Genomic DNA, 25,258 nt, shown 5'->3' with positions numbered 1-25,258 from the left:
CCTTCCATAGAACATTAACTTTTGTCCTTGTCTATGGAATACACTCCAGCAGAGCATCAAACATATATTTTGTCCCCAACTTGAATAATTTTATTAGGATAGATTCTGGAATTGGAATTACTAGTGTAATAGTATGAATATTTTTCTTGATATACATTACCAAACTGCTTTTCATAAAGTTGTGCCAGTTTACACCCTTAGAAATTATATATGAATCTGATCATAAGATTAATCCTGGAGAGATTTAAGTATTATTTTTTTAATTGGTTGAAGGCAGATACCTTGGGGTGTGATGCCCTTAATAGGAATTTGGTATCAGTAGTCCCTGACTGGATGATTTTTCTTCAACTGTCTTAATGTAGAGTACAGTGGGATCCTGGATATTTCCCATCTTGTTGGCTAAGCCTCTCCTTAGAGATCACTCTCTGGATTGCTCCTATGGAGAAGGTAGCCTATTAGAAATTCACAGAGCGGGAGGAAGCCCTAAAGAGTTAGGAGTACTAGAACAAATAATGTTTATTATGCTGGACTGTTTTATATATATAGAGGCTCAGAGAATTTAACTGGTTTGCCGAGATCCCATTTCTAGTAAGAAACTGAATGGATTCAGTCTAGAATTTCCTGATTCTAGAAAAAAAATTATTTTCTATTAACTGCATTGCATTGCTGTAAAAATAAAAATATTATTTGGGGTTTTCAGATTCTGTTTGTCTTTATTTAGTATTAAAAATTACTAGAAGATATTTTGAAATCACTCATAATTCCAGTTTTTATAAATAATCACTTTCTGTGTATATTCTCCAGTAATTTTCTGTGCTTATTTTAAACGTAATTGATCATATGTATGTGTTTATATATGTATATACATATATATAATTTTATGAACTAATTTTATTCATTTCATATTATAAGCATATCATGGTGTCATTATTATTTTAAAACATTTTTAATGACTGCAGTATTCCATCATATGGATGAAACATCAATTTATCCATTGGTTCCGATTTGTTGCACTTATAAGTAATGCTGTAATGAACATCTTGGAGTGTAAATCTTTATATGTGCTTTTAAGTACTGGTTGAGAATATAGTCTACAGTTGAGAATATAGTGGGTTTCCAAAGTTACACTGCCTTTGGAGAGGCTACGGAAGCCTTTCAAGAGGGAAGGATCCAATATATTGATCTCGGTTTCTTTTTTTAGTAAACCCCAGCTGAATCCAGGGTTTATTCCCTGTGGGTCTTCAATAATTTCACCTGTGCCTACCATCTACGTGGTGTTTTTGATCAATAAATATGTTCATTTGAATAACACAGCATTCACATAAAAATAAACGACATAGAATGTGAATCAGTCATTAGAAATAAATTGAAATGAACTGAAACAAAGCTGTGTTCTGTCCTTTAAATCATTATGAAAAAGTATATTATAGGCAGTATAAATAGATTGTTTACAGGAAACACTCATTGTTAAGTGCCTCCTCATTACACAGATTTTGGTAACATAAAGTCAAAAGACCTCCAGTTTACAAGTTGCTCTGATTCCCTTCTCTCTGTGTGCACACATGAATCGTCTTATACCTTCCTCTCTGAACGTGTCATTTGAGCCCTACCCGCTATGAAGATCCCTAGCACAAGTGGAGGGACCAGCAGAGCAAAGTCATCTGCCAAAACTGATTTCTTTTCATGACTTTTGTGAACTATTGACATATTAAACATTTCATGCAAATTGTTACCATACATGTTAAGTAATGCTAATATATTAAAGTTCGAATTCTTTAGATTTTCAGGAAGAAGGCTTGTGGGTATGCCATTACATAATAATTTACTAGTGATAAGTTGGCTTTAATTTCATGCCCTGAAGGCTGTCTTTTTTGTTGTTGGTAACTTGTTTGTACAGACAAAAGATCTGCAGAGATAATAGAATGAGGTAATTGACTGCACATACGTGATCAAAATAATGGAAATTCAGTGTTGGTTATCTTCTAGATTCCAAATATCTGGACAAAACATCCATTCAATCACATGGGAATTTCTAAACCTTTGAATATTGGGCCATGTGTCAGCAAAGGCTATATGTGCTTCCTTGGCTGTATAATTACATTAATAATGCCAACCTAGGCCCTGTAAATTTGTCGATACCCATAGATTTCTTCAAAGGAAGAAACATTCCAATATCCTCCAGCGTCTTTTTGTGTGACCTGGAAAGAAATAGTGCTGTTCAGGTTCCCAAATGAGTCAATTGTAATAGGTTTCATTTAGAAAGTACCCAATCTGTTTTCTAATAGTTTCTGCATTTATTTTTTTACAAACAAAAGTTTTTTTCACAGAGCTTTAAAAAAAATAGTATTGTAACATATGATAGTGCAGTTAAGATTCCAGAAATTATTTCTGTTAGGTATTTAGTCACCTCACTGCTTCAGTTTGCAACTGCGTGCATTCTGATGCATTGTCAGGTGTCACTGATAAACATTTAATAAACTTGCAGTTTGAAAACACAGGGATCTGTTCAAGTCTCCATTCCTGAACTTGCTTGGAGGACTTTGGTCCAATAACTAGCACATTCCTGGGCAGGCAGTGGAATCACAGCAAGTCTAGCTGAATGAAATTGAATCTTTGTCTAGCATTTTTAAAGAAAAATGCCCACGTGTGAAAATGTCTTGAGTTTCTGAACACGAGACAACATGAGAAGTGCATACTGATTTTGAGATGGGATGGGAAAGGTTTACAGTGTTAGGATGCCTAATGGGCTTATGTTGTGCTGTGCTTCATTTCTCAGTTGTGTCTGACTCTTTGCGACCCCATGGACTGTAGCCCGCCAGGCTCCCCTGTCCATGGGGATTCTCCAGGCGAGAATACTGGAGTGGGTTGCCATGCCCTTCTCCAGGGGATCTTCCTGTCCCAGGGATCGAACCAAGATCTCCCTCATTGCAGGCAGATTCTTTACCATCTGAGCCACCGGGAAAGCCCCTAGTGGGTGTTTAAAATTTGGTATCTTTGATTATTTTATAAATTATTTCTTCCTCTTGAAAGAAAAACTCAATGGACTTTTTCTCCTTCAATTTCAAACATTCAAGTCCCCAATCCTCAACTTTTTATCTTCCAGACCATATGGCAAAGTGTCATTTGCAGCATTTCATCTTTTCTTCTTTCTCTCCACGATTGATACCCCCATCCTCCACCTCTGTTCCTTTGCTCAGTCATCTTCCTCTGCAACCCTCGGTTCATCTGAACTTGTCAACTAACACGTCTTTTACAGCCCGTCCCGAAAGCCATCTCCTTCTCCTCTGCAAAGCTTTTCCTGGTCCCCTGCCAGGTGTCACTTGTCTGCCCTTAAACACCCCACAGGTTTTTATGTATATTACTTTAGGCACTTGTATTTTCACTTTCTGTACTCATCTCTCCCCGCTAGAGAGAGATGCTAACATTTCAAGGATAGCAGCGTGTCTGGCTCATCTTTTTATCTCCCATAAAGCTCGGCATAGAGCCTAGAGCAGAGGAAGTGTTCACATGACAGCGAGACAGAGAGAGAGGGAAGGAGAGGAAGGATAGGAATATGTAAGGTGTCTCTCCTTGATGCACCACCGCAGTTAGACTTGGTAGAGTTTGAGGGAATGAGAAATTGGGTATTCCTTCCTTTTAGATTAAGAGAATGAGAAATGGGGTATTCCTTCCTTTTAGATAGTTGGCATCTCTCATGAACAGAACACAAACTTCTCTTCAAACTTTGTGTCTGCCAGGGTTTAGGGGACTTTGTCTGTGCCTGTGTCTGGAAGTAAATTCAGAATGTCAGAACTAACAAGGACGTAGTGTATAGCACAGGGACTTATACTCAGTATCTTGTAATAACCTCTAATGGAAAAGTATCTAAGAAATATATATATATATATGTATACACACACACACACAAATGGATCATGTTGCTATAAACCTGAAACTATTAATAAAACAACAGTGTAAATCAAATGTATTTCAATAAAAAAAATTTTTTTAAAGAAATATATCTAAGACACACACACACATAAAAAGAAAATTAAAATACACTAGCTCTCTTACATTATCTTTTCTGCCAAGGTGCCTCACTGGGTCATCCCTTCTCTCCCAGCCCAGCAGAGAAGCTGGCTGCCTCTATCCTCGGGCCATTGAGCCCCTTCACTCAGCCTCCTGGTGGCTACTCTGTGACACTGGAGGGGGCTCCTCCAAAGGGTTGCTCTCCTCTCACACCCTGGCTCTACACAGAAATCTATGATTTTCTCTCTCTTCTGTTTTCCAGTGATGACACACATTTCATGGGTTGCTAAATTTGAATTAGATCTTGAACCTGGCACCTACTTTGAAAACAAGTTGATGTACTCACATTTTCTAGTTTGTGAGATTTGAGTGGTTTTACTAATACTGTTTTTATCCTAAAGAAACCATCAACTGACATTGGTACAGATATTTTAATGTCTTAATATCTTGTTTTGCAGTCATATTTTCCCCCAAAACAGGAAAGCTCCAACCATCTTTTATTCAGAACAGTTGGACCACTTTTTTAGCCCCACGGTCAGCTGATGATTGTTGGGTCAAGGCCATTCCAGGCTCCAAATTGATTCATCTAGAAACTCTGTGATTCCTCTGTTCAGTCACCACCCTTATTCCTTCTTATTCAGAGGCAAAACAAAAAACAAAAAAAAACCCAGATAACCTGGGAACAACAAAAGTTGGAATTCTCATTGACTCACAGGCAGTCAGTTACATCCATTTCTGAGAACACAGAAGCTGTTCTTCCAGGGAACACCTGCCCAGTTTTAAAGAGCAGAGCTAATGGGTGATCTCAGTCACTCTCCCTGGCCATCCCACAATCTCCCTAGAGATAGATTCCAGTATTCACAGAGGCTCAATTGCATATAAAGAAAGAATTGTTCATGAACGGTTTTCCAATTGCTCATACTGAGGCCCGACTTGTACTGCCTAACTGAAGGATTATAGAATTAGCAATGCATATGGTAAGTGGGCAACACAGAAGAATATGGGATCAGATTCTGACTTGAAATTTTGATACTTACCTCTGTGGCTAAGGCTAAGACTCTTGGATAATCTGAAGAAATACATAGGAAGAGAAAAATATGATCAGATTAGCCCATATAAGAGCTGGCGGGTGCTTATTATAGGAATGTTTTTTCATAAGGCTAAGAAAATGGTCCATGATGATGCTGCTCATGTAGGTCAAATGGCTGCTAAAAAAAGCAAACACTTTCTGTTTCAGAAGCAGACAACTAATCAATACTTTGATTTCTAATAGTCATGTTTGTCATGAGGACTTTTACAATGAGGTTATGTAAGCAAATTGATTTCCCTGTTGACTTTATCAGAAAATCATCAAATGCCCCTGACTCTTCCCTCCAGAGTTCTCAAAAATACCTAAGATAATTTCTTCCCAGAAAATTATTTTCTGGACTTACTGATTTCCTGAAGCTCCTCCTGCAACATTTTATTATTGCTGTAAATAGATGAAAATTATAATTAAGACAGATAATGAATGTAATATAAGAGCATAGTAAGCACAGTTGTATATAATTAATTACCATATAGCCCCCTTTACTTCATTTATATTCATGTTGAAAGCACTTAACTGGGCATGTGTAATTGATTCACCATGGCATATATGATTGTTTTAACAAAAAGTTTCAACTGAAGCTTTTGTTCAACAGGATAACTCCCTCATTCCACTGATTCTTTGGGAAAAATCAAATTAGCCCTATGTCATATCATTTCTGGAACCGCATCCTGTTATAGGTGAATACTCTGCTTGTTGTAACTACAATAATGGAAGATGAGTCAGACTTTCTTTCTTCCTTCCCTTGTTTTTCCTGTATCCTTGATTTTTCCCAGAATCAACTTTCTATAGAATAAGTTTCCCTGAGCACCTTTTGTTCCATTCAATGACTTGGATACTCCAAGACTCCCAGATCTTTATAGTTGTCTTATCTTTTCTTTTTGTTTTTAAGGGAAACACCTTACCGCCTCTCTCAGTATTGCTCTTTAAAAAAAATAAAATAAATTTTGGAGCAGTTTTATAGCCCATGAGGGCATTAAGGGCCTCCTGGGATGTTTGGTCTCATGATTGAAGAAGAAACAAGAGCCAACTGTTAGTCTCATGGTAATTTTGAGTGACTCAATTATTTAGATGGTAACTCTCCTTGCAAAATGGCAAAATTTATGTCTGGCAAAAATATTAAATACAGAATGAAGTGTAATACAAATCTTTCTAGATTTAGTGCTATGTAGGAGACCTAGGTTTGATCCCTGGGTTGGAAAGATCCCCTGGAAAAGGGAATGGCTACCCACTCCACTCTTCTGGCCTGGAGAATCCCATGAACAGAGGAGCCTGGCAGGCTACAGTCCATGGAGTCATAAAGAGTCAGACACAACTGAGAGACAAGCATTTTTATGGTCAGTGAAGACCTATCTTCACACAAAAAAGAAAAGAAAAAAAGCATATGTTTCCTAGGATCAGTCAGCATGCTTGTTGGGATGTCACCAGTGCCGTCAAGTCATCATAGGAAATGCTATGTGTATCTGTGATAATCAATGCAGGCATGTACACACAGCTCTGCTAGGACTATCACACCAAGGCCTTACGGTTCAGCATTTGTCCTCAGTCACTTACTCTTAGAACCTTAATTTATTCTTCATGCTTTTTTGTTCCTTCTCAATCTACCTACCTATGCACATGTGAAAAATACTTTTTTCCTCCTAATTGCTAACAGGCTTAACAGGTTATTTTATCTACAAGTTTCCTCCTTATCTCTCCCACATCCTCTTTGTGCCCTAGGAGCAGATAAATTCACTATCAGGTAATTATAGTCCATCATTTTCAGTATAAAACTTTCTGTTAAGACTTTTGAAAGCACAGCAAAGTGGAGCAATAGGCTGAATGAAACCATTAATAAAGAGTATTTGACTGAGCTTTTTAAAAAGTAAATTTCCCCATAGCAATGAGTGAGAGGCACATACAGAATAACTAAATGTATTCTTCAAATCTGTAGAGGTTAATCTGACAGGCTGGGCTGGGGAAGAAATCGGTTGCTAGACAATATAATGTATCATACAATTAGATCATTTTAGATAAAGCTATTATTGGACAAATTCTTCTCAAACAAATACTACAGCCACAAAAAGTTTCTTCTTAATAGATATCAGGGGACCCTTTTATTCCTCCTCTGTTCCAACACAACCCTACTACATGACCATCACAGCTCTGCGTGGGTGACTTACTTCTAAGACCAATAGAACTTGGGCCAGATTGGTTGGAACTTTTGTCTCTAGATGTGCTTAACAAGGGAAACAAGAAGTCTGAGCAGTTTTCTGTAAAACAGAAAATCAAAGGAAGAGAGGCAGATGATGTTAATGCGGGGGAAAATATCTTGCAAAGGAACTTGATATTATTCCTTCAATTATTTGTGTTTTTTTAAAAAATGCAAATCCTTTTCATCTTTTAGATAGTGCATGCCTTGTGTTAGTCAAGAAAACTTAGGCTTTTTAAAAGTATGGTTAAGAAATTTGAAATTAAGTAGTTGTCTAAAAATTCTAGTAAAGAAAGAATATGAATAAATCCTTGCAGTTTGTGATTAAGAAGTGAATTTCTGGTGAAGGACACCAGAAAAAAAATGTTCATTTGGATATATGAGCCAATGAAACACTAAAACTACAGAATTTTTCTCTGTAGAGTGAAGCTCTTCAATATACGTATAAAAACCAGCCACAGAACATTTATGTACTGTGAAAAGTATAGTAGGCTGAAGAGTGGTACCTGAGGTTCCAGGTTTACATGGGGTCTTGATGGTTTGTGCCTGAACAGAAAGGTTCTAGGATGGGAAGACTCCAAATGTTAATACTGTAAGCACATTTTGTGATCGTAGAATTCTAGACACCCCACTAAGCCTGTAAAGCCAGTGTGCTCTAGATGGTTTCCCACCTCCTTTCTGGATAACCCAGTCCCTTCGTAAAGACTCTTCTATTGTATTTAGAGATAAAGGAACAGGAACATCCCATGATCTTTAGGACGGTAATAGTGTAAAAAGCAAGACTGTAAAATGAACTGCTTTCCTCCCCTTTCTACCTAATTTCTTTCTCCTGTGCTTTTAAAGACTAGGATATCTCTTTCTGACCCCAGAACTCATGTTTCCCTCAGAAAGTATACTTTGCAAATGTCCTGCATGTTCTAATTTGTATGATGAAAGGAGAAAAGAGCTCATCTGAGCCCCAGTTTGATGCTGTTTTTTACTCCAGCAGTCTTTGGAAGCCAAGCCCCCTTCCTTTTTGACTGTCTAAAATGCCCTCGCTAGCTAGATCCCTCTGCTAGCTACAGCGTTTGCACATTTCCTTGTTAATCAGCTGCGTAGGCTCGGAGACCGTGTGTTTTGGTGTTGTCTGTGTGTGCAATCTCGTGCTGCTTCCTGAACGCATGTGTCCCTTCCCTTCACAGCCTACTCGACACCCAGCACCTCCCCCGCAAACCGATTCGTCAGTGTTGGACCACGGGATCCAAGCTTTGTAAATATCCCTCAACAGACACAGGTGGGCCGCTCTCATCTTTTCTGTATGTGGTGCAGCTTGTTTTATTCATCAGGTGCATTGTAACTCATCTTTCGCCACAACAGGCTGCGTTTCCCAGTCCCTGTTCGGTCCCCTTACCTCCCGACCCCCCCACCCACCCCCACCTCGTCCGGGCCCTTCAGCCACCTTTCCATGTGTTCTCAGAAATCATGGAAAACAGTGCCTGCAATTTTTGTTTCTTGTATTGAGGGAGTAGAAGAGGAGGGCTTCTGTGCCAGACCTGCTTTTGCTATGGGAAGAAAATTTTCCCAGGGCTGGATAGAGTGTGCTCCATCTTTTAGGAATCCGTGTCTCTGCGTGTGAGCAGACAGAAGGTCCCTATTGAACCTGGAAAGTACACTCTGGTTGCCAGTGACATCAGAGTGCGTGCTGGGAGTGGGGGCCAGCCACTCTTCTGTACTCGTTATAGGGTCCCCAGGACCCTGACAGTCTTTCTAAGAGAAAGGAAAAGAAAGAGTTGCTGAGCCCTGTTAAGTTGCTGGTATTGGTGCAGAAATAGGAGGTATTTGTTACTGGCTACGCTGGCACCAGTGGGGTGGGAGGGGATGGATGTGAATTAATGCCATGTTTTGAGGTAGGTGATTGAGAAAAAAAAAGAGTAGGCCAGGACATCTAGAGTTTGTTTTTCAATAGATGTGTTTTGTGCTAGCATAGGTCAAAGAGAAAGTCTCTCTTTTAAAAGTTTTAAAATAGCTGCTGTGAATTGAGAAACAGTGAAAGACTTTTAGAATTCCAGGGTAGTAGCTATAAAGATACTTAGAGATTTGTAAAATAGAATTAGATACAAGTTTTAGAAGAAGCTCCTCTCTCATTTCTTAACTAGAATGTGGCTGTATATTATCAGAATTGACATAAAGAAAATGTTTTCGCTTTGAGGTTCTGTTCAACACAGTGTTTGGAAAAATTCTCCAAGATGTTCTGTGCATGTGCTGTGGTGTGTAATCTCCAGATGCCTAATTTCTAACTATTCATCTTTGTTTGTAACACTATGAGCAGGTGCTTATGAACGAAATAGATTTGCTTTCCTGGGTCCATTTGCTTTCTCTGTAAAGGATTTTAGTTTATTGCTGTGTCGACAGTGTGGGTTAAACAGCATTGCATCTGAAGCCTTCCTACACTGAAGCAGGGTCACAGAAAGTACAGCCTCGGAGGAGGCAGCTGTAAGGAGAGGGGAAGCACAGAGGGGAGGAAGAAAGTTAACTCTTGAATTTCCCGCTTCTGCTGTTTCTTCTGAAACTGGCGGGGGGTGGGGGGGGGGCAGGTACACTGGCATCCAGGATTAAAGTTGCCTATTCCATACTCCCCACAAAATTGTTCAAGTTTATTGCTTACTTTCCCACACCTTCAAATACCTAACTGCTGAATCTGAAGTTGAATAATTACCTCAGATGCATTAAAGTAGAACATTTCTTGTTGTACATTTGGCTTACATGGTCAAATTGAATGAGAAGGGAAGAATTGGGGACAGTAGCTTTATATTGGATGATTTCTTTTCTCAAAGCACCAGTGGGCTCAGGTTACTTCATTAGAAACCTCAAAAATACAGTTTGGAAATGCCCTGTTTGTATTTTACATAGTATTTTAATATAAGCTGTGATTCACTGCACTGAAATTGTACCCTGCATTCCATTCAATTTGTTTCTCTATAATCAAAACGTGTTCTATTCCAATATGGCCTTGTTTCACAAATGCCTTATTTAACCCACAAACTGAGTCTTCATGATGTTGACCACAAAAATTCAATTCTTAAAATCCAGATTTTCTACGCATCTGGATGAATGATGTCATGTAGGCCCAATATTGGCATCTGGAACTGAATTTTTTGAGTTTCTGTTAAATATTTGGCATCATAGGGACAACAGCTTAAATGTTTCTTATCACAGTGACACCTGCCACATTTGGCTTGGAGAAAGCCATCCCCAATTGTCTTATGAGAAACTGCACTAATGGAGTTATTCTTTTTCCCCAAAAATATATCCTGAGATAAAAATTATGTGCTCTAAATATTTTAATATTTAGATGTATATATTAACTCTTTTTTAAAAGAACTACTTTCTGGAACCATTTGGAAGGCGTATATATAGATATAAATAGTAAAAATAATATTTAAAAAATAATCTTTCTGAGAGGACATTAGTTAAGAAGAGCAATTTTTATAGGAATTTTTTAAGACATAATCTGAACATGACCTGCAGATTAATAATTTCCTAGGCAAGCCTACATTTTTTAATATAAATATTTTTGCTAATAGGCATGAAATTTGTATTAATTGCATTATGGGAAAAGTTTTCTGGGAAAACAAAATTTTGTATTCTGCCTTAAAGAAGTAAAAATTGAAGAGTCAGCCAAGCAGATAGGTGAACTTTATAAATGCAGAAAAGGTATCCTGCACAGAAATCCATAAACAAATACAAAATAAAATGGCCTCTCTTTTCCCCAGAGAAACCTCTTCAAATACTTGGAGCATCAGCCTCTGGAAAACAGATGACTGAGCGACTGAACTGGCCTGAACTGATGGTCCCTATTTCTTTCTAGTAGAATTTGAACTAATGAATAGACATTTGAAGTAGGCAGCTTTCAGTTTATCATAAGACCCTTCCTTTAAAAAAAAAAAAGTTACTTGATTATATATAGCCCCTATTTATTGAGCATTTTCTATGCACTAAGTACCTTAAGTACGTTATCCAACAAATCTTGACAGCCATCCATTAGGATATATATAATTATCTCCATTTTATAGATGTGAAACCTGAGATCTAAAGAGTGGTTGATTTTTCCAAGGCTGTACAGTGGGGAACGGAGCAAGAATGTGTCCCCAGTTCTGTCTGACTTCAAGACCTATGTTATCTAACTACTGTATTGTACTTACTGCCTTAGAGAGTGATGAGCTACTTTTCCTGCAGATATTCAGAGACTGATGCTCAACTCTCAGGAATAGCACTGGCATATTCCCTGGTTTTAAATCTGGGTTTGCTCTGATCAGAGATAGACTCTGATCATTAGAGTCTTGAAAGAATTGATAGTCCGAAAGAATTGAAAACCAGATCTCAAAGAGATATTTGTATACCCATGTTTGTAGCAGCATTATTCACAATAGCTAAAAAGAGTCAAGTAATCCAAGTGTCCATCAACAGATGAGTGGATAAACAAAACATGGCATATACATTTTACTATGTGTATACCATTTTAATGTGGTATAATACATATTATCCAGCCTTGAAAACAAAAGAAATTCTGCAATGTGTTGCAACATAGATGAACCTTGAAGATGTTATGCAAAGTGAAATAGGCTAGTCACAAAAGAACAGACACTGTACCATTCCACTTAATATGAAGTACCTAGTGTAGTCACTTTCACAGAGACAGAAGGCAGAACCGTGGTTGCCAGGAGCTGGGGAGAGGGCAGAATAGACAGTTACTGTTTAGTGGTATAGAGTGTTCGTTTTATAAGATGAAAAAAAGCTCTGAAGATGGATGGTGCATGATGTTGGTGTTACACAACAGTGTGAATGTCCTGCATGCCACTGAACTGTCCACGTAAAAATGGTTAAGATGGTAACGTTTATGTACATTTTATCACAATTTTTAAATGTAATTATTAGATAAACTCTTAATGACCCTTTCACCTCTGGAGAGTCTGAAATTCTGTAAAACAGCCAGGAAGAGTGGACTGTTTATCAGAAAATAATCCACTGTCATTTTGTGCTGAGCTCTCTGAAAGCACTCGTTCTCATGTCCGGCACATAGTGGGTAGTCAGCAAATATGCGCTGAATCTAAATGATTCATAAGGAAGTTCAAAAATAATGACTTTTTCTTATTACTGTCATGATACATGTTAACTGTGGAAAATACAGATGGAAAAAAAAATCTCTTGTAGTCCTACTGTTAACATTTCTGTCTAAATCCATCCAGACTGTTTCTATGCATACAAATATATTGCAAAAACGAGATCATATTATATACACTGTTTGGTAACCTGCTGTTTCTTCCCCCTTAACAATATATTATGGCCTTCTTTCCATGTAAATTGGAAAAATTGAATATTGGCTTTTATTGCACCTATTCATCATCTGTAATGATTGGTAGGGAAAGATAACATGGATAATTGAAAGCCATTTTTCCTCCTCCTTCCTTCCAGTCTATTTTTTTTTTTCTCCAGAGAATTCCTCCCTTTGCTGAGACAGAATTGCCTTCTTTTTAGCCTTGCCCTGAGCTAGTTTTCTTTCAAACTGCCTTCCAATTTCATTGTATTAATATAATTCACCCCAGCTTTGGCTCTGTTGGAACATTCCTGCCAGGTTATCCATCCCATTCATCTGCCTCACTTTTCTGCTACCTCTGCTACTATCATGACTTGCCTCCCCTTTTCCTTCTCCTCCATTTTATAACTCATCATTAACACGGGGGGTAGCCACCTCCAGACAGTCTTTAGAACACCCATCTTCTGAGAAAAGACTACTACCCCAAATCTCTTTATTTTTCAGTATTGTCCCATGACAGTTGATAATAACATATGGAAATGACTCTGGGGCATAGAGTATTTGCTTCCCTTTGGACACTGTTAATGTCCCCTGCACGCCCACTGAATGACAGGAGAGAGCATGCCATCATATCAAACAGCTGAAAGCCAATGACCATCTCAATTGCATCTCATAATTTAATCTGATCCCTGAAAACGAGAGCCATTAAAAGGAGGCATTTATTTAGAGAAAAAAAGTTAATATTTCATCATCAGGTAATAAATAGAAATACCAATTCCCACACAGAAGGACTGAGCAAAGAACTCATTTTCATTCAGGTTCCAGTTTAATCAGAATGTTCAAATAAAATGCTTAACCTGCAGAACGCCAATGAGGACTAATTCTTTAAAATGAAAAATGAGCGCAAACAATATTAAAAACAGGCATTTCTTCCCTGCCACCCAAATCTATCACTGTTCTGCCTCAACAGAATTGTGGTATCTGAAAGGCTATTTAAAACCAAATTACCATTTGGGTTATTAGAAGAATCGCTTGGCATGGCATGGGCCTGATTTGTTGACAAAAAGGCACAGGTGCTGTAACCTTTGCTTAATAAATCATTTAGCTGCCTGACTCACAAGCAATGTGACTGCCTTTGCCTCATGAAATTTACAGACGTGTGCACAAGCCACATGCTTCTCTGTGCCGGAAACCTGCTCACCTGGAGAGGTCCCCGCAGAGCTCAATTATGGGCACAGCACTCGTCTGCCTTTGGTGGGGATGCACAAGGAACAATAGGGAGGTGGTGGGTATGAGAGTGTTTGGATCTGTTGCCATTTTATGTGCCATATTCCTGAAGCTCCGCCTGAGAAACCAGTGCTCAGGCGATCTGCAAAATGCAAAACTTTCTAAATCCCTTTCATCAATCACTCATCATTTCTGACTGTATTCCCAACACCTACAGAATGCAGGGAATAACAATTCTCCTCAAGTTGCTCAAAGACTGATAGAGGAAACAGATGTAAAAAATAACAGTAATGACAATAACAACATTAATGATGCAGTGCGATACCAGCTACAGTAAGGATTTGCCTAAGAGGCTTGGAGTTGGGGAAAAGACCTTTCAAAGAGTGGAATGGACAGACAAGGCAAGATAGCTTTTCTGTCCTTGTCTAATTTTGGACTGATGATATGGCTCTGGCTCTTAGACATTTTACCTTTTTCTGCTACTTTTATTTTATTTTAATTTTTTTTTCTGCTACTTTTAATTTGACCAGCCATGAGTTGGACAATAAGACTTTATCCCATGTAAAATAGAAAGACACGTTGAGCTCTGTCTTTTTTGGACCAAGCAGATGAAATTATTAGAATCCTTTCCTGCTACTGGCGTATCGGCCAGACTCCCATCCCCCACCATCCCTCATTTCCAAGAAGCAACACTCCTTGCGTAATATTCTCACCCCGGACACCAAGCTCACTTGAGATTGCAGTGCAGTTAGCTGAAGCCATTCCCTGCCTCCTCCCCGCTCTGACCCCAGCTGCCTGCCTGTAGGAAGTTGGGTACCACAGAGAAGTTCAAGGAGCAGCTGGAGAGCTGCAAAGGCAAGAAACTCAGACTTACTTATAGAGAAGAAAATAAACCATCCTCCCCCTTCTAGTTAGAATTGGGTCTGAGCATTTGAGTTACAAGCCCATACAGCTGAAAACTCCCAAGATTGGAGAGGAGTGGCAGATAAAATTCCATTTACTTCTAACTCTGAAAAAAGTTAATTGGCTAAATGGACACTCTGTATTAAGCGCCGACGCGAACTGATGCATCTTAGTTTCTGTGCCTGCACTAACTACAGGCCTCAGAGCCCTCTGAGATTAGTGCTATTAACCTTGTTTTTCTTCTCTGATGGCTCAGTGGGTTAAGAATCTGCCTGCAATGCAGGAGACACAGGAGATGCAGATTCAATCCCTGGTCCAGGAAGATCCCCTGGAGAAGGAAAAGACAACCCATTCTGGCATTCTTGCCTGGAAAATCCCATGGGCAGGGAAACTTTGCGGGCTGTATAGTTCAAAGGGCCACAAAGAGTTGGACACAACTGAGAGAGTAGGAGAGAAATTCCCTGGTATGGGAAGGGAATCTCCCTGTTTTACTGATAAGAAAATTGAAGTTTCAGAGAGTATACTTGTCCCATGGCAAATGAGGTAGCCAGGATTTGAACCAGTCTGTCTCCAGAACATCTCTTTCCTGAATACTGTCTGCATCCTTAACTGTTTATGATGAAAGGTTACTGACCATTTTCTCTTTGTGGCCTGAGATTGACTCTTACACCAAAGAATAGGACCGCCGCTGTACTTGGTTCTTCTGAAGACCTGCCCCAGTTTCCTATTAGCTCCAGCATCTGTGAAATCAAGACTGAGCTCATTCTCTCATCCTGCCTGGGAAAAAGACCTTTACTAATGACATTAGTCAACATCTGTGAGAACAGCCAGGCTCTGCCCAGAGAGCAGAGCAGCTGAGGTTGTGAGCTTTCCTTTCAGATCTTGGTTGGAGCTTTATTTCATCACTTAAAAGTGGCATGCATGCTTCATTTTTGGGTAATTTTTAAAATTTTTTCTTGGTAATTCAATTTTTCTAGCCTGGTTTATGAACTGTAAAATGGTGATAACTGTATTTATCTACCTCCTACGGTTGTTTTGAGTCTTAAACTCAGTGCAGAAAAAGTAAATGCTTAACACCTGCTAATACTCAACAAGTGATAGCATTGGTGGTTTGGTTGATAACTGTTTATATTTAAACATTGTTTTCTGGATTACAAAGTATTTTCTCATGTGATCTTCAGAACACTTTGAGGTAGGCAGAGCTGTTACTATTGTTATCCCCAGTATATAGATTTAAAAACTGTGTAAAGGTTTAAAGAGAGGGCAGTGACTTCCCCAGAACCACATAGGCAGGGGTGGGCAGAACCAGGACACAGACCTACTTCTGATTCCAGAGCCCACACTTCCTTCAGTGCCCCCAGCAGGAAAGGACATGTGTGGCCTTTCAGCCCATCATCATGTGCTGCTCTGTGGTTAAGGGCAGAACCTGCCTGCCAAACGCTGGATCTAAAGTGACCATCCAGTTAGGACAAAATTTGGACAAAACTCCACAAGTTCAGAATCTCTTGGATTCTTCCATGGAGCTTCTTGCCCTAAAGGTACTCCAAAAGCCTTACTCCGTTGGGCACCTCTGTCCTTGCCCTGCTCCCCGATATCTAACCTTAAGATAAGTTGTGCCCCAAGGAAGAAGAGACTTCCCAAGGGGAATCAATCACATCTCTGCGGATAGTGAAGTGAGGTCGTACCCGACTCTCTGCAACCCCGTGGACTATAGCCCACCAGATTTCTCCATCCATGGAATTCTCCTGGCAAGAATAAGCAAGTGAGTTGCCATCTCCTCCTCCAGGGGATCTTCCTGACCCCGGGATCAAAACCTGGTCTCCCATGTTGCAGGCACATCCTTTGCCGCCTGAGCCACTTAGGGAAGCCCCTTTTCTGAGGGTAGTGAGGACTGTGGCAGATGAATGGACCCCCAGCATCTGCAGAGAAAACAGTGCCTGATCATTTTTTCTCTTACATTCTCAGCTCTAGCCGTAGGTGTTGAATAGTCAGCACCGCCTCAGGGAGATGAGTTACCCCTGCCATCTGCTCCCTCCTACTGCGGGCAGGAGTGACTCCTCCAGCTTCCCAGCCCCCACACCAGCCTGTATGGTCTTGCCACGTTTCTCTTCACAAACACTTGGCAGCTGACTCATGGACAGCCTATGAGACACTCTTAAAATACATTTTTCAATAAACAGAACCGTTGTCTCTCAAGTTTTAGCTTGGCAGCATGTTTTAGTTGTCCTCAGCCACAAATTTCACTTCTGGACCAAGCCAGAGCCTCAGTTCTAGGTCCTGGTCGGCTTTTGTTCCTCAGTTTTTTAACTTCAGAGATACCATCACGTTTAACGGCATGTTTTAGTTTGGTTTTAGTGCTTTTGTTTGTTTTTTGCTTTGCTCGAAAAAGATTTGAGGAAACTCCTTAGTTAAGTGAACTGATGATCGCTGAAAGGATTTTTATATGAAAGGTGTTTATATGGGATCTGGCAGGACTTCCCAGGTGGTGGTGTTATTCAGTCGCTCAGTCGTGTCCGACACTTTGCGACCCCGTGGACTATAGTTTCCCTGTCCTTCACCATCTCCCGGAGTGTGCTCAAACTCTTGCCCATTGAGTCAATAATGCCGTCCAACCATCTCATCCTCTGTCACCCTTCTCCTCATGCCCTCCATCTCAGGTGGCTGGATGGTAAAGAGTATACTGCCAATGCAGGAGATGCGAGGTTCGATCCCTGTGTTGAGAAGGTCCCTTGGAGAAGGGAATGGCAACCCACTCTAGTATTTTTGCCTGCAAAATCCCATGGACAGAGGAGCCTGGTGGGCTACAGTCCATGGGGTCGCAAAGAATCAGACACGACTGAGCATGCATGCCTGCATGGAATCTGGCACACAGTAGGTGTTCAACAAGTAATGGTTCCTTTCATGCTTGCTTCTTTGTTAGTACTTAAATGAGATCAATGGCAATGGAGAAGGGGAAGGTAAAAGGGAGATTCTTCAGGAAATTTTAGACGTCTTTGAAGAAGAGAATGGATTAAATGTCTGGCATTTACTGATATTTAATTAGCTGTTTGGATTTTGGGGAAAGTGGGATAGAAAATGAAGTGGAAGGAAAGACTGACCAAAGAAGCTGTGAATGGCTGGACAGAGCTGAGAGGAGTTGAGTCAGAATTTGATGAGAGCCTTACAGTGAAGTCAGAAAATTGTAGCATCAAATGCAATACTGCCATCAACGTGTCCAGCTCTGAAATGGGTCTTGATAATGATGTTTCCAATGAGTGGAACACTGAGGGAGATGTTCTTTTTTTAAAGTTGGAATATAGTTGATTTATAATATTGCATTAATTTCTGCTGTACAGCAAAATCATTCAGTTATACACATACATATATATACACACCTGCATATATATATATATACAGGTTCTTTTTTATATATTTTTTCCTTTAAGGTTTATCATAACTGAGCATCCTTAGTTATGATAAACCATAATGTATGTATGTATATATGTATGTACAGTGTGTATATACACACACACACACATATGCTGGGATAAATAACAACCTCAGATATGCAGATGATACCACTCTAGTGGCAGAAAAGTGAAGAGGAACTAAAGAACCTCTTGATGGAGGTGAAAGAGGAGAGTGAAAAAGCTGGCTTAAAACTCAGCATTCCAAAAACTAAGATCATGGCATCTGGTCCCATCACTTCATGGCAAATAGAAGGGGAAAAAATGGAAACAGTGACAGACTTTATTCTCTTGGGCTCAAAAATCACTGAGGACAGTAACTACAGCCACAAAATTAACACTTGCTCCTTGGAAGAAAATCTGTGACAAGCCTAGACATAGTATTAAAAAGCAGAGACATCACTTTGCTGACAAAGGTCCGTATAGTAAAAACTGTGGTTTTTCCAGTAGTCATGTATGGATGTGAGAATTGCACCATAAAGAAGGCCGAGCACTGAAGAATTGGTGTTTTCCAATTGTGGTGCTGAAGAAGACTCTTGAGAGTCCCTTGGACTGCAAGGAGATCCAACCAGTCAATCCTAAAGGAGATCAACCCTGAATATTCATTTAAAGAACTGATGCTGAAGCTGAAGCTCCAATACTTTGGCCACCTGATGTGAAGAGACAACTCACTGATGCTGGGAAAGATTGAGGGCAAGATGAGAAGGGGGTGACAGAGGACTTATCTCTGACTCAATGGACATGAGTTTGAGCAAGCGCCAGGAGATGGTGAAGGACAGGGAAGCCTGGCATGCTGCAGTCCATGGGGTTGCAAAGACTCAGACACCACTTAGCAACTGAACAACAACAATGGTTTATCACAGAATATTGAATACAGGTCTCTGTGAAATACAAAAGGATCTTGCTGCTTACCCATTCTGTGTATAATAGTTTGCATCTGCTAGTCTCAAACTCTCAGTCCTCCCCTCTCCCACTCTGCCCTCCCCCTTGGCAACCACAAGTCTGTTCTCTATGTCTGTGGATCTGTTTCTGTTTCATAAAAGTTAATTTGTGTCCCTGGTAGCTCAGTTGGTAAAGAATCCGCCTGCAATGCAGGACACCCCGGTTCAATTCCTGGGTCGGGAAGATCCACTGGAGAAGATAGGCTACCCACTCCAGTATTCTGGCCTGGAGAATTCCATGGACTGTATAGTGCATGGGGTCACAAAGAGTTGGATACTATTGAGTGACTTTCACTCAGATCCCACATATAACTGATATATGGTATTTGTCTTTCTTTCTGACTTACTTCACTTAGTATGATTATTTCTAGTTGCATCCATGTTGCTGCAAATAGCATTATTTCATTCTTTTTATGGCTTAGTAATATTGTATTATATATATGTGCCACATCTTTATCCATTCATCTGCCATTGATCATTTGACCATTTGACATGTTTCTATGTCTTGGCTATTGTGAAGAGTGCTGCTGTGAACTTGGGAAGTGCAGGTATCTTTTTGAATTATAATTTTGTTTGAATATATGCTCAAGAGTGGGATTTCTGGATCAAATGGCAACTCTAGTTTTTTGAGGAACTTCCATACTGTTCCCCATAGTGGCTGCACCAACTAACATTCCCACCAACAGTGTAGGAGATTCCTAAGGGAAATACTCTAGATGCTCATGATCTGATTTGGCTAGGGGAACAAGGCCAAAGTCATGAATTGAAGAGTAGGATAGACTTAGGATTGAGTAGGATTGTTTTCACATCCTGTTTGTGCCATTTATCTGAGTGATCTTGGACATGTTACTCTTAAAATTCTGTTTCCTCATCTATGAAATGAAAGTGATAGTGTTATCCACCTCATAGAAGAAAATCCAATTAACTATGGCTTAAGCCAATCAGATTTTTTGGTTCCTGCATAGCAAGAAATATGTCAGTGAATGGTTGTTGGGGTTGTTTCAGCTGCTACAGAATGCCAGCGGGAGCCTTGCTGTTTCAAACATTCTGTTGTACCATCCTTAGCATCCACAAGCAGGTGCCTCTGACTACAAAATGACTGCTGCAGCTCCAGACATCATCCCCACGTCATTCCCCATTATTTCTTTTATATCAAGAAACAAGGATCCTGCTGTTTTGGGTTTCATTGACTAAAGCTAATGGTCACATTTTAATCTTTAATCTTTAGCTGCAAAGAATGCCAGTAAAGCCAACACAAATTATCTTGATTGGCTAAGATCATGACTTATTTACCCAGGGCTGGTCACATTGTCGTCCCTAAACAAAATTGCCCTGAGAAAGAAGGGGCAATAGATAGTGGGGAGGACTCTTAACAGTATCTGTCATCTTCCTTTTTTCCCATGCCCTGGCCGGTTTCATGATGTTTTCACCTCCAGTTCTTGCATTTAACTCCTTTCCTCTTTTGCTTCAGTGCCTTCCCTCCACTCACTCCCTGTGTGTCTAGGAGACCTGTACGCTGTGTGTATGTATGAGTGAATAGTGATCATCTCATTTAAGCCTTCTGTTGGATTCCAGGATTTGGGCAGAAGTACTGGAGTTTTGGGTAAAACAGTTTCCCCCCGGGGCTGAGTCAAGGTTATCCTGGTAAGTGAGCACTCCAAAAAGGCTGCGTTGAAAGACAGGTGCCTTTGTAATCACAGGCGAACGCTGGGAAACAGTGCCGTCCGTGCACCCTCCCAGGTGCTTATCAAACACTCAGCAGCAGGTTCTGGGTTTCTCTTTTATGACTTGGAACCAGATGCTTCCTTTGCAAAAGAAAAGAGCCTGGTTTTGCTGAGCTTGAGTCAACAGAGTTCAGAGAACAGGAAAATGGATTGGCCCTGCTACATGCTCTGAGGGGAGAAGGGAATGCAGGTGGGGTTCCCACTTCCACAAAGCCCCTACATGTGCAAACCCTGTATCAGGAAGGCATTTGCTTTACCACGTGTTTCTGCATTCTGAATAATGACCGATCACGGAACTTCCATGGTGGTCCAGTGGTCAACACGCCATGCTTCTAGTGTTTCCCCTGCAGGGGGCGCAGGTTCGATCCCTGGTCAGGAAGCTAAGATCCCATGCTTGGTGGCATGGCCAAAAAAAAAAAGCAGAGAAAAAGCTTTCTGGTTATAAATAATGACTGTTCACATTAGGAGGGGTTCCCTTCAGACACAGGCTTTTCCAGGTCATCTAATGAGTCTAAGACCTTGAAGTTTCCACCAAAGCACAGTTTCAAGGCCAGAGCCTATTATTGTCCGACGTGAGATCTTTCTCCAGGATGTCATATGAGTTCTTGAGTGATTCTTTCTGGCCACTTTCCCCACACCCTTATTTACCTTCCTGTTTGTTTATTAAGGACGAAGGCACATTCTTTTATCGGTGGCCTCTGTTTCGGGGATATAGCCTTTCAATGGAGCCTATTCATTGAGTTACATTCCAAAGTACAGGCCTCCTCCAAAATATTTGCATGAGAATTTTTCCTTAGGCTTCGCATGGCTTCCTTTACTGCAGAGATGAAATAACTTAGCACTTCTAATTGGCTTTTCCCTTTCCAAATGCTTTACACATTAACTAATGAATCACATGAGCTTGTGATAAGCTTGGATCCCTGGGTTGGAGCTGGGACACTGGGTTAGGACAGGCTGTCCTGGCCCTGTGTTCCTCTCCCTCACGCTCTCCCTTCCCCACACCCCCGCCCCCTCCACAGTCTAGAAGTGTTGGGCTCAGCCAGACACAAACATCCTCAGCACAGCCTGGCGGGAAGGGCCCAGCACTACCTTCCAAGGCTGGATGTTGTTCACTGACGAAGTAGAGTGTCCGACTCTCTGTGACCCCGTGGGCTGCAGCACTCCAGGCTTCCCTGGCCTTCACTGTCTCCCTGAGTTTGCTCAAACTCATGTCCACTGAGTGGATGATGCCATCCAGCCATCTCATCCTCTGTCGTCCCCTTCTCCTCCTGCCTTCAATCTTTCCCAGCAGCAATATCATTTTCAATGAGTCAGCTGAATGTGCTACACGGTAAAGGAAATTTCAGGCCAGCCCTGGTGGCACACAGCTTCTGCCCTTCTCAAGCACAATTCTCCTTCCATGGATCTGTGGTCAAGTGTGTATGTGTATTGACGAAGGAATAGTACCAGGGGGGTGGGAGGAGAATACAAGAGAAAGGTCCAGTAAGGGAAATGACCACAGTGCCTCTTGGTAGAGTAAAAGGAACACTAGACTAAGAGTCAAAATACCCAGATTCCTAGCTCATCTCTCCCACTCACCAGCTATGTGTTTGTCCTTAGGGAGGGAAAACAAACCAGAATTTACTGTTGTTTTAGTTGCTAAGTCGTTTCTGACTCTTTTGCAACCCCATGGACTTTAACCCACCAGGCTCCTCTGTCCCTGGGTTTCCCAGGCAAGAATACTAGACTGAGTTGCCATTTCCTTCTTCAGGGAATCTTCCCAACCCAGGGGTTAAACCTGTATTGGCAGGCAGTTTCTTTATCACTGAGCCACCTGAGAAGCCAGAATTTACTGAGTACATACTGTATCCCCAGTATCACACTAGGGTGGAAGGGGTCTACTGCCATATGATCCAATCCCTGCCATACATTACTGACCAACTTCGAAGGAGAAAAGGAAAAAATTATAGTAAGATTTGCTAAAGGAAACACTTGAAGTATGTATAACCTACAAGTAGTGCAGAGAGTAGGTGACTAACCCTGGGGAGAAGCAGGAAATTCATGGAAGATATATTCTAGGGGAGATTTCACATGAGCTCATTTGCAAGGAGACAGACATAATTGCATTCCTGGAGAGGGGAACAGCTCATGCCAAAATTCGTGGTATATGTTCAGAGAACGCTACTCTGTTGGTATGTTGGTTGTGTGCATGCACGCTCAGGTGCTTCAGCTGTATCTGACTGTGCAGCCCTATGGGCTATAGCCTGCCAAGCTCCTCAGCCCATGGAATCCTTCAGGCAAGAATACTGGGGTGGGCTGCCATGCCCTCCTTCAGGGGATCTTTCCCGACCCGGGAATCAAACCCTCATCTCTTAGAACTCCTGCATTGACAGGCAGCTTCTTTACCACTAGTGTCACTTGGGAAGCCCAGTGTGTTGGTTAATATAAGGTAAATGACAGAGAATGTTGAGTAATGAGGCTGGGAAGTTAGATGGGGTCTGCTCTTGAATGCAGGCACTTGGACTTTACTCCGTGGGAGACAGGAAGCAGGTGAAGGGCACAGTGGGATCTCTGTATGGAAAGAGATCTCTGCCTTGGTTTAACCCTCAGGAAGTATGAGATTTTACAGGTAGCAGCAGCATTAAGACCTATGGTCATGAGGTACTATCTTCTCCCAGGCAGTATAACTTAGCAGAGAAAATAGAAGCTTTGGAGCCAGATAGACTTGAGTTTGATTTATCTCAGTACATGACTGATATGGATTAAATTGTAACTGCCCCCCTCCCATTTCATATTAAAGCCCTAGTCCCCAGTGTGATGGTATTTGGAGATGGGGCCTTTGGAAGGTAATTAGATTCAGATGAGGGTGAGACCCTCATGATAGAATCAGTGGTCTTATAAGAAAAGACAGGGAATTCTCTAGTGGTCCAGTGGTTAGGACTCAGCACTTTCACCGTTGCGACCCCTGGTTCAATCCCTAGTCAGGGAACTAGGATCCCGCAAGCCACACTGTGGCTTAAAAAAAAAGGAAGGACCCTAGAGAGCAGGTTCTCTGTCATGTGAGGACTGGGCAGGAAGAAGGTGGCCATCTGCCAGCCAGGGAGAGGACCCTCGCCAGACTCTAAATCAGCTGGAACTTTGATCTTGGACTTGCCAGCCTCAGAACTGTGAGAAGATAAATTTCAGTTGTTTAAGCCACCCAATCTATGATATGTTGTCATGGCAGCCTGAGCAAACATCTACAGAGACCTTGGGGTAATTTTTAGCCTTTCTGACCCATAGATAGCACATTTATAAAATTCTAAATTAAGCCCTGCACTCCACTTAGTTTTGTGAAAATTCAATACAGTTAGAGTGTAAAGCTGCCAGCACCCTACCCTGGTACACAGAAAGCTGCCATGTGCTGCTGCCTTTTCACCCCTTAGAATGGAACATACGTCAGCACCAGAGATGAAGCAGGAGGCATCTCCTTCACCTTCAGGACCAGGGACCTGTGTGTACCGGTAGAAACAGAGAAATGTTAACGTGGTGAGATCCCTAGAGGTAATCTGGTAATTTCCCCCCTGAGCTGAGTCATCTCTGCCCCCATCCTCCCACGTCCGTTTTCCATACGTTGTGCCATTAATTCTCTCATTAGCCCGTGGAATGATATTTATTTATTAAGAATGTACTTAGCATACTCCCAGGGAGCAAGTTAAAACTCAGCTAACAGCTGCAGTTTCTGGTTGTGAGGAAAAATACGCTGAGGAATGCATATGGAGAGCATCTATGTATGTTATAATTTCATATTAAAAAACTATTAAACTTTATGCTAGATGAGGGAGAGAAGAAAAAAATCCCAGTGCAAAAGCAAGTTATGAACATAGGAGCACAGTTTCTGAATGTTTACTTTGTCAGATACACAGCTGACATGATTAGCTCTAATGGGGTGGTGATCCTCATTGAATTGCAGATGGGTGTGAGTGACTGAAATACCACCGGGACTTAAATAAGTGGCTCATACTGTATTACTTAGGCTGCATCCTTTAGCCAAGTTGAAGGCTTCTTTTTCTCCATCCATTCCCAACACATGCACGCTCACAGGTAACATGCACACACGTGCATGCACACAGGCATGCGTTTCTCCATTCCAGAAGCTCCGTGGAGAACATTAATCACCCATCTGGAGCAATGCTGACTTGCCTTCCTTGACTTTTCCCCCTTTGCCCTCTGCCACCAAAGTGCAACCCCACCCCCCACACTCGCCATGGCAGATAATGGTATCTCAGATCTGTCCACTTGCTGCAGCATCAAGACCCAGATCAATTTATTGACTCCATGAGAGTGGCTGGTACAGTAATTGTTACAACAGAAGAATGAAAAGTGAGAACGTGTCCACATGAAAAATAAAAATGACGTTTTGTTCTTTCCTGCCCTCCCCCTTTTTTGCCTCATAGATCTTTATGTGTTTACACAGCAG

At 41.0% G+C, this 25,258-nt stretch overlaps 1 protein-coding gene across 4 annotated transcripts in view; it reads left to right on the top strand.

Annotated features, from left to right (window-relative positions):
- The window catches only part of NFIA (nuclear factor I A), a 391,127-nt gene that overhangs the window by 341,259 nt on the left and 24,610 nt on the right, over positions 1-25,258 (top strand). For 3 of the 4 annotated variants that reach the window (XM_065911941.1, XM_065911922.1, XM_065911913.1), the window contains one exon: positions 8,468-8,559. The exons of the other annotated variant lie outside the window; for it this stretch is intronic. In XM_065911941.1, the coding sequence (XP_065768013.1) occupies positions 8,468-8,559 (92 nt within the window). The remainder of the gene's footprint in view (positions 1-8,467; positions 8,560-25,258) is intronic. 4 annotated transcript variants of the gene reach the window in all.

The sequence above is a fragment of the Muntiacus reevesi genome, chromosome 1 (genome assembly GCF_963930625.1).
Source record: "Muntiacus reevesi chromosome 1, mMunRee1.1, whole genome shotgun sequence".
In the NCBI taxonomy this organism is placed as follows: Eukaryota; Metazoa; Chordata; class Mammalia; order Artiodactyla; family Cervidae; genus Muntiacus; species Muntiacus reevesi.
Note: the sequence above shows the minus strand (reverse complement) of the source record. Positions and strands in the feature narration are given on the sequence as shown.